Here is a 12,482-nt window from a genome sequence, read left to right as displayed (position 1 = left end):
TCAAGACTGCAGAACTGTATCAGAAAAGACAGCCCTTCCTAAGGGGATTATAGTCTTCATCAGGCCCACCCAATCCTGAGTGGGCACTCATGCTGCACAATGAAGGTTCAGTCCTGAAGTATTGTAGATATGTTTGGATAATGGTGGTTCAGTGTTCTGCCTAAGAAATATGTTTTAAACTATGGTTACAAATATGCCATATTAACTTGCTAACTAACTAAATGTCTTTAACTGTTTTGTAGCTGCAAATCTATTGTAAAACTCATGTTCTTCCTTTTATAAAAATATGTATTTAAATATTATTTCTAAACACCAGTGCAATTGGGATATTTAGTACACAGATTTTCAGACTGTCAGTGTTTTTGGCAGTCGTCATAAAAATTATCATTATCAGTTCTGGTGCTGTAGGTTTGTTGGAAAGTCCAGAAGCCGTGCAGTGCTGCCACTGACTATATTTGATCAGCTCACACTCAAATATTAAGAGTGTAGTATCAATCTGTTTTAATGTTTGAATCTCTTCCCTGTAGGTGCCAACTTAGTCCCCAGTCTAGCTGTTTTGGATTTTAATCATGGAGAAAACATTTATATAAAGAGTCATGATGCTTAATCTTTCACTTCCTCAAGCAACCACATCAGTAAGCTTCTGGAATGTGAGGAGACTATGTAATTTCTGGAAATAATGAATTCCCTGAGAGAAATTACTGTGTCTGGTCAAAATTTTATCCCCAAAAAAGTTTGAGTAATTTCTGTTTCTTCTTCAGCATTCTCAACAAATTAATTAACATGGCCAGTAAGCTGTTTTTATTAAAAAAAAAAAAAAAAAAAAAAGGCCAAATGAAGTTGTAGAAAAAGTTCATGAAAGTTTTACTCACTTGTTTCCTGATCTCCTTGGTTCTCCTTACTCAACTATTTGATCCTTCCTCATTTCTTGTCACTATTTCCTCCACTTCTTTCCCACTACCCTCTACAAAATGCACCTTATGCTCTTTTCCCCTTCCACTAGGCTTGTGTCCATCAATCTATGTTCCTTTGTACCTTTGTACCTTTGTTCTCCTTTGTACCTTTTCCTTCCTTCTGTCCCTACCTGCCAAATCCTTCTGCCCTCTCTAGAGCCTTCCCTGTCCTCTTTGTCCACTCTGCCTCATTCCTTGGATTATTCTCCTCTCCTGCTCTTTCTCCACCTACATTCCACTGGCCTGGGAGTCTGGGGCTTCCTCCACTCTCCTGGAGCCCACTTTTTCTCTTCTAGATCATTCTGCTGATCCTGCTCTGCCCCAACCTTAGTCTTGCCACTGGGACTGCACTGAGGAGAGGAGGCAGGTGGATAGCTGATCAGAAAAAGGAATGGAAGCATCTTAGCCCAATAAGTATAAACATTATCTACAAAGGGTTGGCAAAAATGACAGAAAACATAACACATGAGAAACTTTCCAAAAAACATTCTCATTTTCTTATCAATGCAGGCTCCAGTGTTTTGTCTGTGAGGTGACTTATATAACTCTTCAGCTTCTGCTTTCCTCTGGGTATTCTGGATGTCTTATAAGGTGGTAGACCCCAAATGGAGCTCAAATGGGCCCTGCATTCATATCAGATGAATTTAGGTTTTGTGGGCCCCTGCAAAATTAATGGGTTTTCTGTTTTCAGGCCGTCTGCAATTTGGAGAGAGGAGATCATATCACTCAGTTTCCATACTTGTAAAATATATTTTAAGTATCTTAATGCATTTGGACCTCTTTAGTCTGGCAACCCAAGGAAACAGGATATGCTGGATTAAAGAATTTGCCAGATCAGAGAGAGTGCTGCAGAGTCTGAGCATGAGGGGATAAGGCACTTAACTGGTGCCCCTGTCCCAGAGCCACACGTGTCTCCATGCTCTCAGTCACTCCCTGGTACCACCTCATCCCTGCCCCCTTCCCCCTACTCTCCTGCCACTATGGGAGCAGCTGGGAAAAGCCTCAAAGGAAGTGCACTGCTGTGCTGCCATTCCCCCAGCTGGAGAGGGAAGGGGAGCATCAGCGCACACAGCTGCCTTCCTCCTCTGCCTGCTAGGGTCTGTACCACAGGTGTTCCTGGATTAGACACACCCAGAGTACAGCGGTTCATGTGTTTATGCTGATCTGCAGAGACTGTCCCGCTGAGATGAATGGGGAAAAGAGTTCACACCTTTGACCACTGCTCTTTTCAATTCTCTCCCCCTCTCTGTAGCTCACTCAGTATAGTGCAGCTAGCCTTCAGGTTTGAAAGTATTTCTTCACAACCATAAAAGCTAGAAGCCTCCTTTATTTTAAAATAAACCTAGATTTTTCACATGCAGATGAATTTCAGGAGTGGGGAGAACAGATGACTGATTTGTCCCATCCCCTTTCTAAAACTGGCATTGTGCTACATGTTCTTATTTGTGATTGTGATTCCCAAGAAATTGCTAGCATTTGCTCAAAGATTGGCAAAATTATACTGAAATTAATTGTGTAGCTTCCATCTATCATTAGCCATTGTTGGGTACATTTAGGGCATGCCTACACTAGGAAATTATTTCAAAATAACTTATTTTGAATTAACTCCCAAACTAACTATTTCAAAATAAGCATCATTCTACATGGAAGGCAGGAGTTGTTATTTTGGAACAACCAGCCACTTATTTCGAAATACAGGCAGTCCCCGGGTTACGTACAAGATAAGGACTGTAGGTTTGTTCTTAAGTTGAATCTGTATGTAAGTTGGAACTGGCGTCAGCCACTGCTGACGCTGATCAGTTTCAACCGTGGCTCAATCTGGACGCCAGTTCTGACTTACATACAGATTCAACTTAAGAAACCCAGGCGTCCCCAAGTCAGCTGCTGCTGAAACTGATCAGCGGCTGATTCCAGGAAGCCTGGGGCAGAGCAACTCTGCCTCGGGCTTCCTGTAGTCAGCTGCTGGTCAGTTTCAGCAGCGGCTGACTTGGGGACGCCTGGGGCAAAGCAGCTGGGGTGCTGCTGGGTTGCTCCAGTAGCGCGGCTCCTCGGCGCTACTGGAGCAACCCAGCAGCACCCCAGCTGCTCTTCCCCAGGTGTCCTGCTTCAGCTGCTGCTGAAACTGACCAGCAGCGGCTGAATCAGGACGCCTGGGGCAGAGCAGCTGGGGTGCTGCCGGGTTGGTCCGGAGCGGTTCTGCGGGACCAACCCGGCAGCCCCCAGCTGCTCTACCCCAGGGGTAGGCAAGAAAAGCCTGGTCTGCTGGGGGGGGGGCACAAGCTGCACCCCTCCCCCCCCAGCAGACCAGGGAGACGGGGAGCAAAGCCGCGGAGCACGCCCGCAGCGGGACAGCTCAAGCGCACCCGGGCTGTTCCGCTGCGGGCATGCTCCAAGGCTTTGCTCCCCGTCTCCCTGGTCTGCTGGTCTGGAGACAGGGAGCAAAGCCGTGGAGGACGCCCGCAGGGGGACAGCTCAAGTGCGCCCGAGCTGTCCCGCTGCGGGCGTCCTCCACGACTTTGCTCCCCGTCTCCCTGCAGACCAGGGAGACGGGGAGCAGCTTTTCTCGCCCCGGAGAACGGGGGCGGCGGACCGCGGTGCATCTGGACGTCCCGCCGCTCCCGTCCTCCGGGGTGAGAAAAGCCCCATTCGTAACTGCGGATCCGACATAAGTCGGATCCGCGTAACTCGGGGACTGCCTGTAATGGGTTTGGAAGTTTGCACACACTGCTTGTTGTTTTGAAACAAGGGGAGTTATTTTGAAATAACTCTCTCATGTAGCCCAGGGCTTAGGTGGCTCTTGGTGAAATAACTTTGTTTTTAAAACTTCCCTGAGCCTTAAAAAATAGGCTCCACACACATCTGTTTTTATCCCATTCTCTTTTGAGGTTTTAGATAGTTCATCCATTTCCAAGTGAAAAATGTTTGTGCATACTGACATCTTGTGTAATAGCTTTAAAATGTATTAGCCAACACTCCAGTAAATTTCAAGTTTCAGCTGTGGAATAGCTAATCTTCAACATCTAATCTGCCCCTACTCCTGAATGTAAAAACACACTGGATCAGAACCTGTTTCAGTATGCTGTAACTTACAGTGATGCTCTGTTAACAGTATTAACACAAAAGTTTCAGAGGGGTAGCCGAGTTAGTCTGTACAGGACTAATTACACAATCTAATTAGAAATGGCTTCAGCGATTGTTCTAATACATTTTTGGATCAGGAATATTGCATTAATATAATTTTTACTCTAACAGAAAAAAGAGTAAAAGAGCTTCAGTTGTTTACCGGAGGAAAGTGAAGACAGAAAGGATACAATTGCTCTCTGTAAATACATCAAGGGGCAAACAGCAGAGAGGGAAAAGAGCTCTTTAAACTTAAAGATGGAATTGGCACAAGAACAAATGGGTTTGAACTGTCTGCGTAAATTAAGGCTGGCTATTAGAAGGCTTCTAATCAGCAGAGGAATTAGGTTCTAGAACACCTTTCAACTACAGGCAGTCCCCGGGTTACGTACAAGATAGGGACTGTAGGTTTGTTCTTAAGTTGAATTTGTATGTAAGTCGGAACTGGTACATATTGTAGGGGAAACTCTAGCCAAACATTTCTCCAGAGCTCAGTTTTATTCTCCCACACCTCACTTCCCTCAGTCCTTTATTCTCAAGCTGAGGTGTCTGCTGAGAAAAGCCGCTCCGCGTCTCCCTGGTCTGCTGGGGGGGGGGGGGAGGCGCTAGCTTCGTGTGTCCCTGGTCTGCTGGGGGGAAGCAGCTAGTGCGGGGTTGCCTCGCCCCGTTTGTAAGTAGGGATCCGATGTAAGTCGGATCCATGTAACCCGGGGACTGCCTGTAGTAGTAGTTGATGGCAATCTGACTAGTTTTACAATGGAACTTGATGTATTTATGAAAGGAATTATATAAAGTGCTTGGCTGTTAGCAGGAGGCATGACTTGAGAAACAAGGAGATCCGACACAGTCCTATGTTACTAAAAGATGCAAGTGGGGGGAAGGATAGCTCAGTGGTTTGAGCATTGGCTTTCTAAACCTAGGGTTATGAGTTCAATCCTTGACAGGGCTATTTAGGGATTTGAGGCAAATCTGTCACAGATGGTATGTGGTCCTGTTGTGAAGACAGGGAAGTGGACTGAATTACCTCTTAAGGTCCCTTCTAGTTCTAGGAGATAGGTATATATTATAATTAAGAGCATGTTTTAATTTGAGCTCTTCTAAACTTGTTTAGAAAGCAAGGATTATTTTAGAAATACATTTTCCTTGGAGTTCTGTGTAGTGTCCCTGACATACTTGGCATTTTAAAAAATGTGCATACTTGCTCTGTTACCTGAGGCAACTAATGTTTACTTGCACTCTCACTGTCAATAGCTAACTGAATCATTGTTTACACCTAATTGTTCCAATTTCTTAAATAATGTTAGTGGACAGAAAATTATGGACTGGATTTACCAGATCTCTCTGTCTGCCTCAATTATTTATATTGCTTAAATGTGAATTCGTAGCTGAATGTAGTTTTTAAATAAATGCAAAAAAACCTACACTAAGGCCCCTCCTCCAATCGACTTCCTGTGGGCAGGCACGTGTATGCAGGTGGAGCCCCATTTATTTCAGTGAGGTTCAATGTGAGCATGGAAGCCATTTGTAGAATCTGAGCTACAGTCAGGTTAAGTTAGGGATTGCAGAATGTCAAACTTAGGTTGGAATTGCAATCCTAACTACTTTAAAAAAAATATGAATGACAATGTCTGTAACTATGAGATCACATCACAGTGTTCAAATAGTGCATAGTAAAAGAAAACAAGTCTAACATTCTTAAATGCAAATTGTTCTCTAGATTACAAATTATATTAAAAAAATACGGTATGCCCGAAGGTATAGAGCTAAGGTTGTGTGATGTGCTTTAAATTAAACACATTTTCAGGATGTGTGCTTAGCTTCGCAACTCAAATGTTACCATAATATGGTATTGAATTTCATTTCCTATTTTTTAAGCATTAAAAGAACAGATTCAGCTACAAATTGAGTCTCTGTTGTCTGGGATTCTGTGGTCAAGCAACATCCATGCTTCAAAAGGACCATGAATTTTAGAGAGCCCCAGCAGCACAAGGTTGCCAGCAGCTCAGAGTGGAGGCAGCCGGCAGGGCCAGTGGAGCAGAGAAGCCTTCAGGGCACCAGAGCCTTTAGCTGGTAGAGTGGGGATGCAGGGAGTGATAGCAGGGTGGCAAGGCTGGCAGGACCACTAGGAAGTCCAAAGGGGCTTCCTCAGTTTGTGGGGCTGGGAGCTCAGACAGGGCTGCTGTGGAGAGGAGCCCTAGTGGCCCAGGGGGAGGATGGAGCTCTGCTCCCACACCTTCTCTTGTCTGCAAAACTCCCTTGTGCCAGACCAGGGAGGTCCAACCTCTACATATACAATTTATGCTGCTGCTGCTTCAAAAATTAAGATAATAAAGGAATTTGAACAACTTACAAATATTCACTGCATTTCCCATTGAAAAACCAATGTACAGGACAGCTTTTTATACCACAGTTCAATTCTAAGATGGAGTTGTGGGTGCAAGAGGTGACATTACAATATTCGAAATCCCACAACATCTACAACTGAGCTTCTAAAAGAGACACAGATCACACATGACAAGTTGCTTTATTCTTTTGAGAGAGACCACTGTTCTAGTAAAGTCTGAGATAGTTAATGGGGCTATGTTACACCATGGCTGTGCAATAGAATGAACTGTTACTGTCATGCATCAAGCTCTCAGGTAATCAGAAAAATGCTGTCTTAACTGTTTCTCAATTTCTCAATTTCTGCAGCAAAAATACTGATGTTTGATTGACTGATTGAATTGATGGATTTTAAAAAAATATTTTTCCACGAGTAACTAATATATTGAAAGGGAAAGTATTTTTTATGAAATCATACAATTTGATTACAGTGAAGGAGTGATCAGTTAGAATCAAAGATAATTTTTCAGAGAGACAAATGCTATTTGGGTACTTGATTAAAAACATAAATAAAAAGAGAGGATAGAGAAATATTTCTAAAATCATCAAAAGCACTTGGCAAAGATGTGAATAATTTATCATGGGGATATTTGGAGCTGTATGTCGGACCCAGCATGGTACAACTGGAACCCAGACAACAACCATGCCTTGCAAAGAAGGACATCCAACACAAGAGAGTGCCCTCCACATCCCTTCCTCCCTCCCTCCCCATGCCCCAAAGAAAACACCAGAGAGGTACAATGTGTATAATTCCCCTTTAAACTACAGATTTTAATACACTGGTTAGAAGCTGTTTGGATCAAATATTTCCTTGCTACCAATTTGTTATATGTTGAGGTACTTAAATATAAACCTCTAACACTTCATACATATTTTATTATTTTGCCACTGTTTACAGATTTTAATTACATTTTGATGTATTTAAAGAAGAAACATTTAAGATAATATAAATGTTTAATTGTTTTCCCTTTGGTGTTCATGTTAGTGAAAAGCAGATCTACCTATTTAATTCCTCAGCAGTCAGATTTACTTGATCTTGATTTTCTAACTGTAGGTCTTTCAAATAAATCCAAGTACAGGGGGGAAAAATAACTTCCTAATTTTGCTTTTCTGTTGTCCATGTTATAGGGAAACCCATACATGTTGGGGGGTAAAGCTCACCTGTTACTCTTTCATAGCTCTTCTGGAAATGCTGCTTTATGTATCGAGCAATGGAAATCTACATGTCAACTTTGATATCTGAGAGGAGCATGTTTCTTTGTTTGTTCAAGCATGTTGGATGTGGCATACATCTGTGATGTACCAAATTAAAAAGGCAAAGATAAACAGTTTATCAGGAATTAGGAATTATAAGCACATGGTGCTCCATGTGCATGCTGTGGAGGAAAAGTCTTTAATTTCAGAAAGCTCCCTGGCAAACAAGAGAGCCAACTACAGAAAATATTCTCAATGGAAACTAAGAAAAAAAATAGTTAAAATCTCGGGGGAAAAGGGAGTATGAAGTTCAGGAGTGTGTGGTGGGGGGGGGGGGAAGAGAGGCAGAGAGAGGAAAGGTGTGAGTTCTGAGTCATAAAGATGAACCATAGCAATTTAGACATGCTTATAACTTTTTCATGTGATTTCGAGAGTTGGTGCAATTTTGTTTCACAACTGTTCTATCCAATACTGTACACAAACTACATGTATAGCAGGGAAAGTAAATATTGATATCTCGGAGCAAAAACTGCCTAATAACTCGAGATAATAACCGCTGGTATTTTGTGCTTTTCTGACTTGTAAATAGAAGTAAGCATCCCTGTATAATTTAGTATGTTCAGATTGGACCAACATACAGAGACAGTCTCCAGAACGAAAACATTCAAGAAAACCCACTGAACTCCAGCCTACCAGGCTACAGAGATTAGCCACCCTACACCTCTTTCTCTTCACTAGGAGAAACCCAGCCCTGCCACCTTGCAGTCCTTTTTACTTGGGACCACACACTTCTCTTTTATGGGTGGCACCTCAGAATTCTTAAAGCACCATGAACTTTTCTGGTGCTGTAAACATAAAATAATAATACCGTCAATCTGTGGCAGAGCTCCTTTGGCATCAGTAGAATTTATACTAGTAGCTTTCATTGGTAACAGTATGAGCTATGTGCATAGCTCAAGGGCAAGATATGGCCCTCGTCTTTTGGGAAGTGAAAATAATTGAGACTGAACTGTCAAGATCTGAACTTTTATTTGAAATTTAACATGTTTTAGCATGTCATGTCAAAAGGATCTCTGTGTTGACAGACCTACAGCCTTAAACAATGAAAAGGAAACACACAAAGTGCACAAACTACCAAATAATTCATATTGCTCCTGATATTTCCCCAGCAAACCCCACCAGCCAGTTCTTTTCAGATGGTTCAGCACTTTTCTATTTTAAACAAGCGTTTACTGTTGAAAAGGATATTTCTTTTGGAATCCTGCCTCAGACAGTCGTTATAGGAGAAAGTTGTAATAAATTAGATATTTTAAATTAAAAAGAATTTTTCTCCTGCAATTACTTGAAGAATACTTTAAACGAATTATATGCATAAGCATTGTGGCTTCATTTTTCTCAGTGACAGGCATAGCTATTACAGTAAGACTGTCATCCGTTAAAGAAAAATGTTGTTTGGATTTGAGAGGCTTTTCTTTATTTTTTTTATTCAATCACAGCTTCCTTTGAAATCAATGCAAATAATTCCATAGGCCCCATTCTTTTGATACACATATACACAAGTAACTTTACGCCTGTGACTCACTCAATTAGACTAGGCTAGGTTTCTAACCTAGCATTTGGAAAATATTCTTACTGTCCTGATTGACACTGCCGCCCATTTGAAGCAGGTAATACCTGTATCTAATTCTGTTTCTTCTCTTTGTCAAGCAGATATTATTTTAAATTTCCGAACAACATATGTCAGCAAGTCTGGCCAAGTTATATTTGAAGCAAGATCTATTTGTATCCACTATGTGACTACGTGGTTCATCATTGATTTAATTGCTGCACTTCCCTTTGATCTCCTTTATGCTTTTAATGTCACTGTGGTGAGTACTACACTTGCAGTCTATTAACAATGTTTACCTCATTGGATCATTTTTGTAAATCTGCTTTCTTTTGGTAGAGGAGGGGAATTCTGTGAATAGAAAGCAAATAAACTGCAATCTCTTTCTTTTTATAGTCTCATAAGAAAAGTAGAGAAATGTGGACTAGATGAAATTATTGCAATGGGAGGGTGCACAGCTAGCTGACAGGACTGGCTGAAAGGGCAGTTATCCACATTTCACTATCAGTCAAGGAAAGTGTATTTAGTAAAATCTCTCAAGGGTCAGTCCCTGTCCTGGTACCATTCAATACTTTCATTAATGACTTGGATAATAGAGTAGAGAGTATGCTTACTAAATCTGCAGAGGACATCAAGGTGGGAGGGGTTGCAAGCACTTCCACAAACAGGATTAGAATTCAAAGCAACTTTAAATTATAAAATTGATCTGAAATTGACAAGATGAAACTCAATAAAGACAAGTGCAAAATACTTCAGTTAGGAAGGAAAAATCAAATGTACAACTACAAAATAACTACCACTGCTAGGTGGTAGTAGTGCTGAAAAGAGTCAGTGTTTATAGACTATATATTGAAAAAAGTCAACAATCTGATGCAGCTGAAAAAGGCTAATATTCTGGAGAAATTAACAGTAGCTTTATCTGTAAAACACAGGAAGTAATTATCCCACTGTATTTAGCACTCGTGTGTCCTTAACTAGACTATTGTCTTGAATTCTGGAGCCGCATGTTAAGCAGATGTGGACAAACTTCAGAGGAGACAGCAAAAATGATAAAAAGTTTAAAAAATCTGACCTATGAGGAAAGGGAGGAAAAAAACCTGGTTGTGTTTAGTCTTGAAGAGAAAATTAATCTGAAAACTGCCTTCAAATTTCAAGGGATGTTAAAAGAGTACAGTGATCGATTGTTCTTCATGTCCACTGTGTGTAGGATAAGGTGTAATAGACTTAATCTGCAGCAAGGAAGACTTAGATGGAATAATAAGAAAAGCTTTCTGGAATAGGTTTCCACTGGATATTGTGGAATCCAAATCATGGAGAATTTTAAGAACAGGTTGGACAAACATCTGTTTGGGATGGTCTGTGTTCACTCAGTCCTGCCTTAACTAGGGGGTGGACTTGATGAGCTCTTGATGTCCTTTCCACTTAATTTGAAATTTGTTTTCTCTTTCAGTTCTGTGAAATGTTTTGACCTAAAGTATTAGCGGGAGAGAGAAATTCAGTTGTTGAAATGTATTTAATACCTCAGCCATAGGCACCAAATTGAGAAGGTGGCCTTCAGTGGTCCTACTGACTTAAGTGGGAGTTCTGGTGGAGGAAGGTGCTATTAAACCAGAGCAAAGGGATCAAAATTTGGCCCATAGGGAATTACTGAGCAGAGCCAGAGTGTATAACAGTATAACAGAGAGTTGGGTTCTTCTTACCCAAGTGACAAAATGTCAGTTAACCAAAGAATTTTGAGTTCTATTAAAAATGGCATGTGAAGACAAAATAAGCCTTTTTTATTTCTTTGTAATGTATAAAGAGAGTTAAAAATGGTCTTTTCTGAGATTTTTCCTGTTCCTTTTTCTCTATATCCTTGCCAACTTTAGCAAAATGAAGCATTGCCGGTAACTGTGATCAGCAATGGATTCATCTGAACGAGGTGCTGAAAATAGCTTATTTGTCAGTGTAGCCAAGGGCTTACTGTTTGTTCATCATCATTTCAGAGGTCCACATGGCTCATCAATTTCTGCTTAGTATCTCTTCCCCCTATTGTTTGAGAGAAGAGAGTTGAACAGGATGAGGCTAGGGGCATATCCTTGTTGCCATAGAATTTGCCTGCACTTCTTGCCACAAATTTAGACTGTTTACTTTGTGCTTGGTTATAAATGTCTGCTTTATAATGGAGCATTCAGCCAAAACTTAATGTCTAACTTAGGAAAGATTTTAGCAGAGATTTTCCACTTCTATGAGTTTTTCACACAGGAGGAGGACTGGGTGCTTAATGACTAGAATTTTGTAGCTTTTAGGGTTTTGTCCTTCCAGGAATCGACACGCACATCTCTTGTTAGTATTGGGAACTACACATATATGTTGAGAGTAGAATAGACCTTGGGTTAGAGAAGAAAATTAGTCATCAATAATGAAAATTGTTTGTTTAATGCATTTCTTTGCATGAGCAAAAATCAAAATATGATATATGTATCTATTCATAAGATAAATTTAAATTGAAATATCTGTCAATAATTGAGATACCTGCCACAAATGGAGAATTTAATTATATTTAGGGTGACTTTCACATGTAGTAAAGATTTTTGTTTTTTTTAAATTTAAACTGAACTGCTTGATCAGTGTCGGTTCTCCTTAGCTAACCTCCCTTGTCAGCCGGACTGGCATGTTAAGAATTGACAATCCGATGCTTGTGCTGTAAGTTTAATCCCAGCTCAGTCAATGGATTCAGGTTTTCATAGCAGTTTCTGCAAACAGTAGGCATACTAGTGCATTAAGCTACAAATCCAGCTAAGCTCAATGTATTATAAATTGTGCCAACCAATATGAATGTCAATGAATTTTATTCCCAGTCAGAAATTTACATTACACCTTTTTGTGAATGAACCATTCCAAAGGCTTTTCTTCAAGGATTATTTTTAAAGTGAACAATAACTATTTTAATCTGTTCCATAATCTGAATAAAATATTTCCTGTAAAACTAGTGCTGTTGACATCAGGGTTGTGCAGGAGGGAGTTCTGAGAGGCTGTGGACTTTGTGCACTGCTTTTTAATATTGTGCACTCACTGTCTTCACAAATGCCTCAATTTTTTATCCCAGGGCATAAGTGCTCCTCTACATTGCACTTTGTATAGTTATTTAACTTTGTGTCAAACTGGAGTAAAGTGCTACCAAATCAGAAATCTGAATATTATACTAATTGTATTATTCTGATTCATTTTGCACACCGTTTCTTCTC

The 12,482-nt window shown here is 40.7% G+C and overlaps 1 protein-coding gene across 1 annotated transcript in view; it reads left to right on the top strand.

Annotated features, from left to right (window-relative positions):
- KCNH8 (potassium voltage-gated channel subfamily H member 8) overlaps positions 1 to 12,482 on the top strand; it is a 314,900-nt gene that overhangs the window by 173,163 nt on the left and 129,255 nt on the right. Inside the window, exon 6 of the mRNA XM_006120171.5 lies at positions 9,360 to 9,517. Within this exon, the coding sequence (XP_006120233.2) occupies positions 9,360 to 9,517 (158 nt within the window). The remainder of the gene's footprint in view (positions 1 to 9,359; positions 9,518 to 12,482) is intronic.

Source organism: Pelodiscus sinensis, chromosome 2, assembly GCF_052426305.1.
Source record: "Pelodiscus sinensis isolate ZL-2025 chromosome 2, ASM5242630v1, whole genome shotgun sequence".
In the NCBI taxonomy this organism is placed as follows: domain Eukaryota; kingdom Metazoa; phylum Chordata; order Testudines; family Trionychidae; genus Pelodiscus; species Pelodiscus sinensis.
This window is presented reverse-complemented; position numbering and strand designations above follow the sequence as displayed.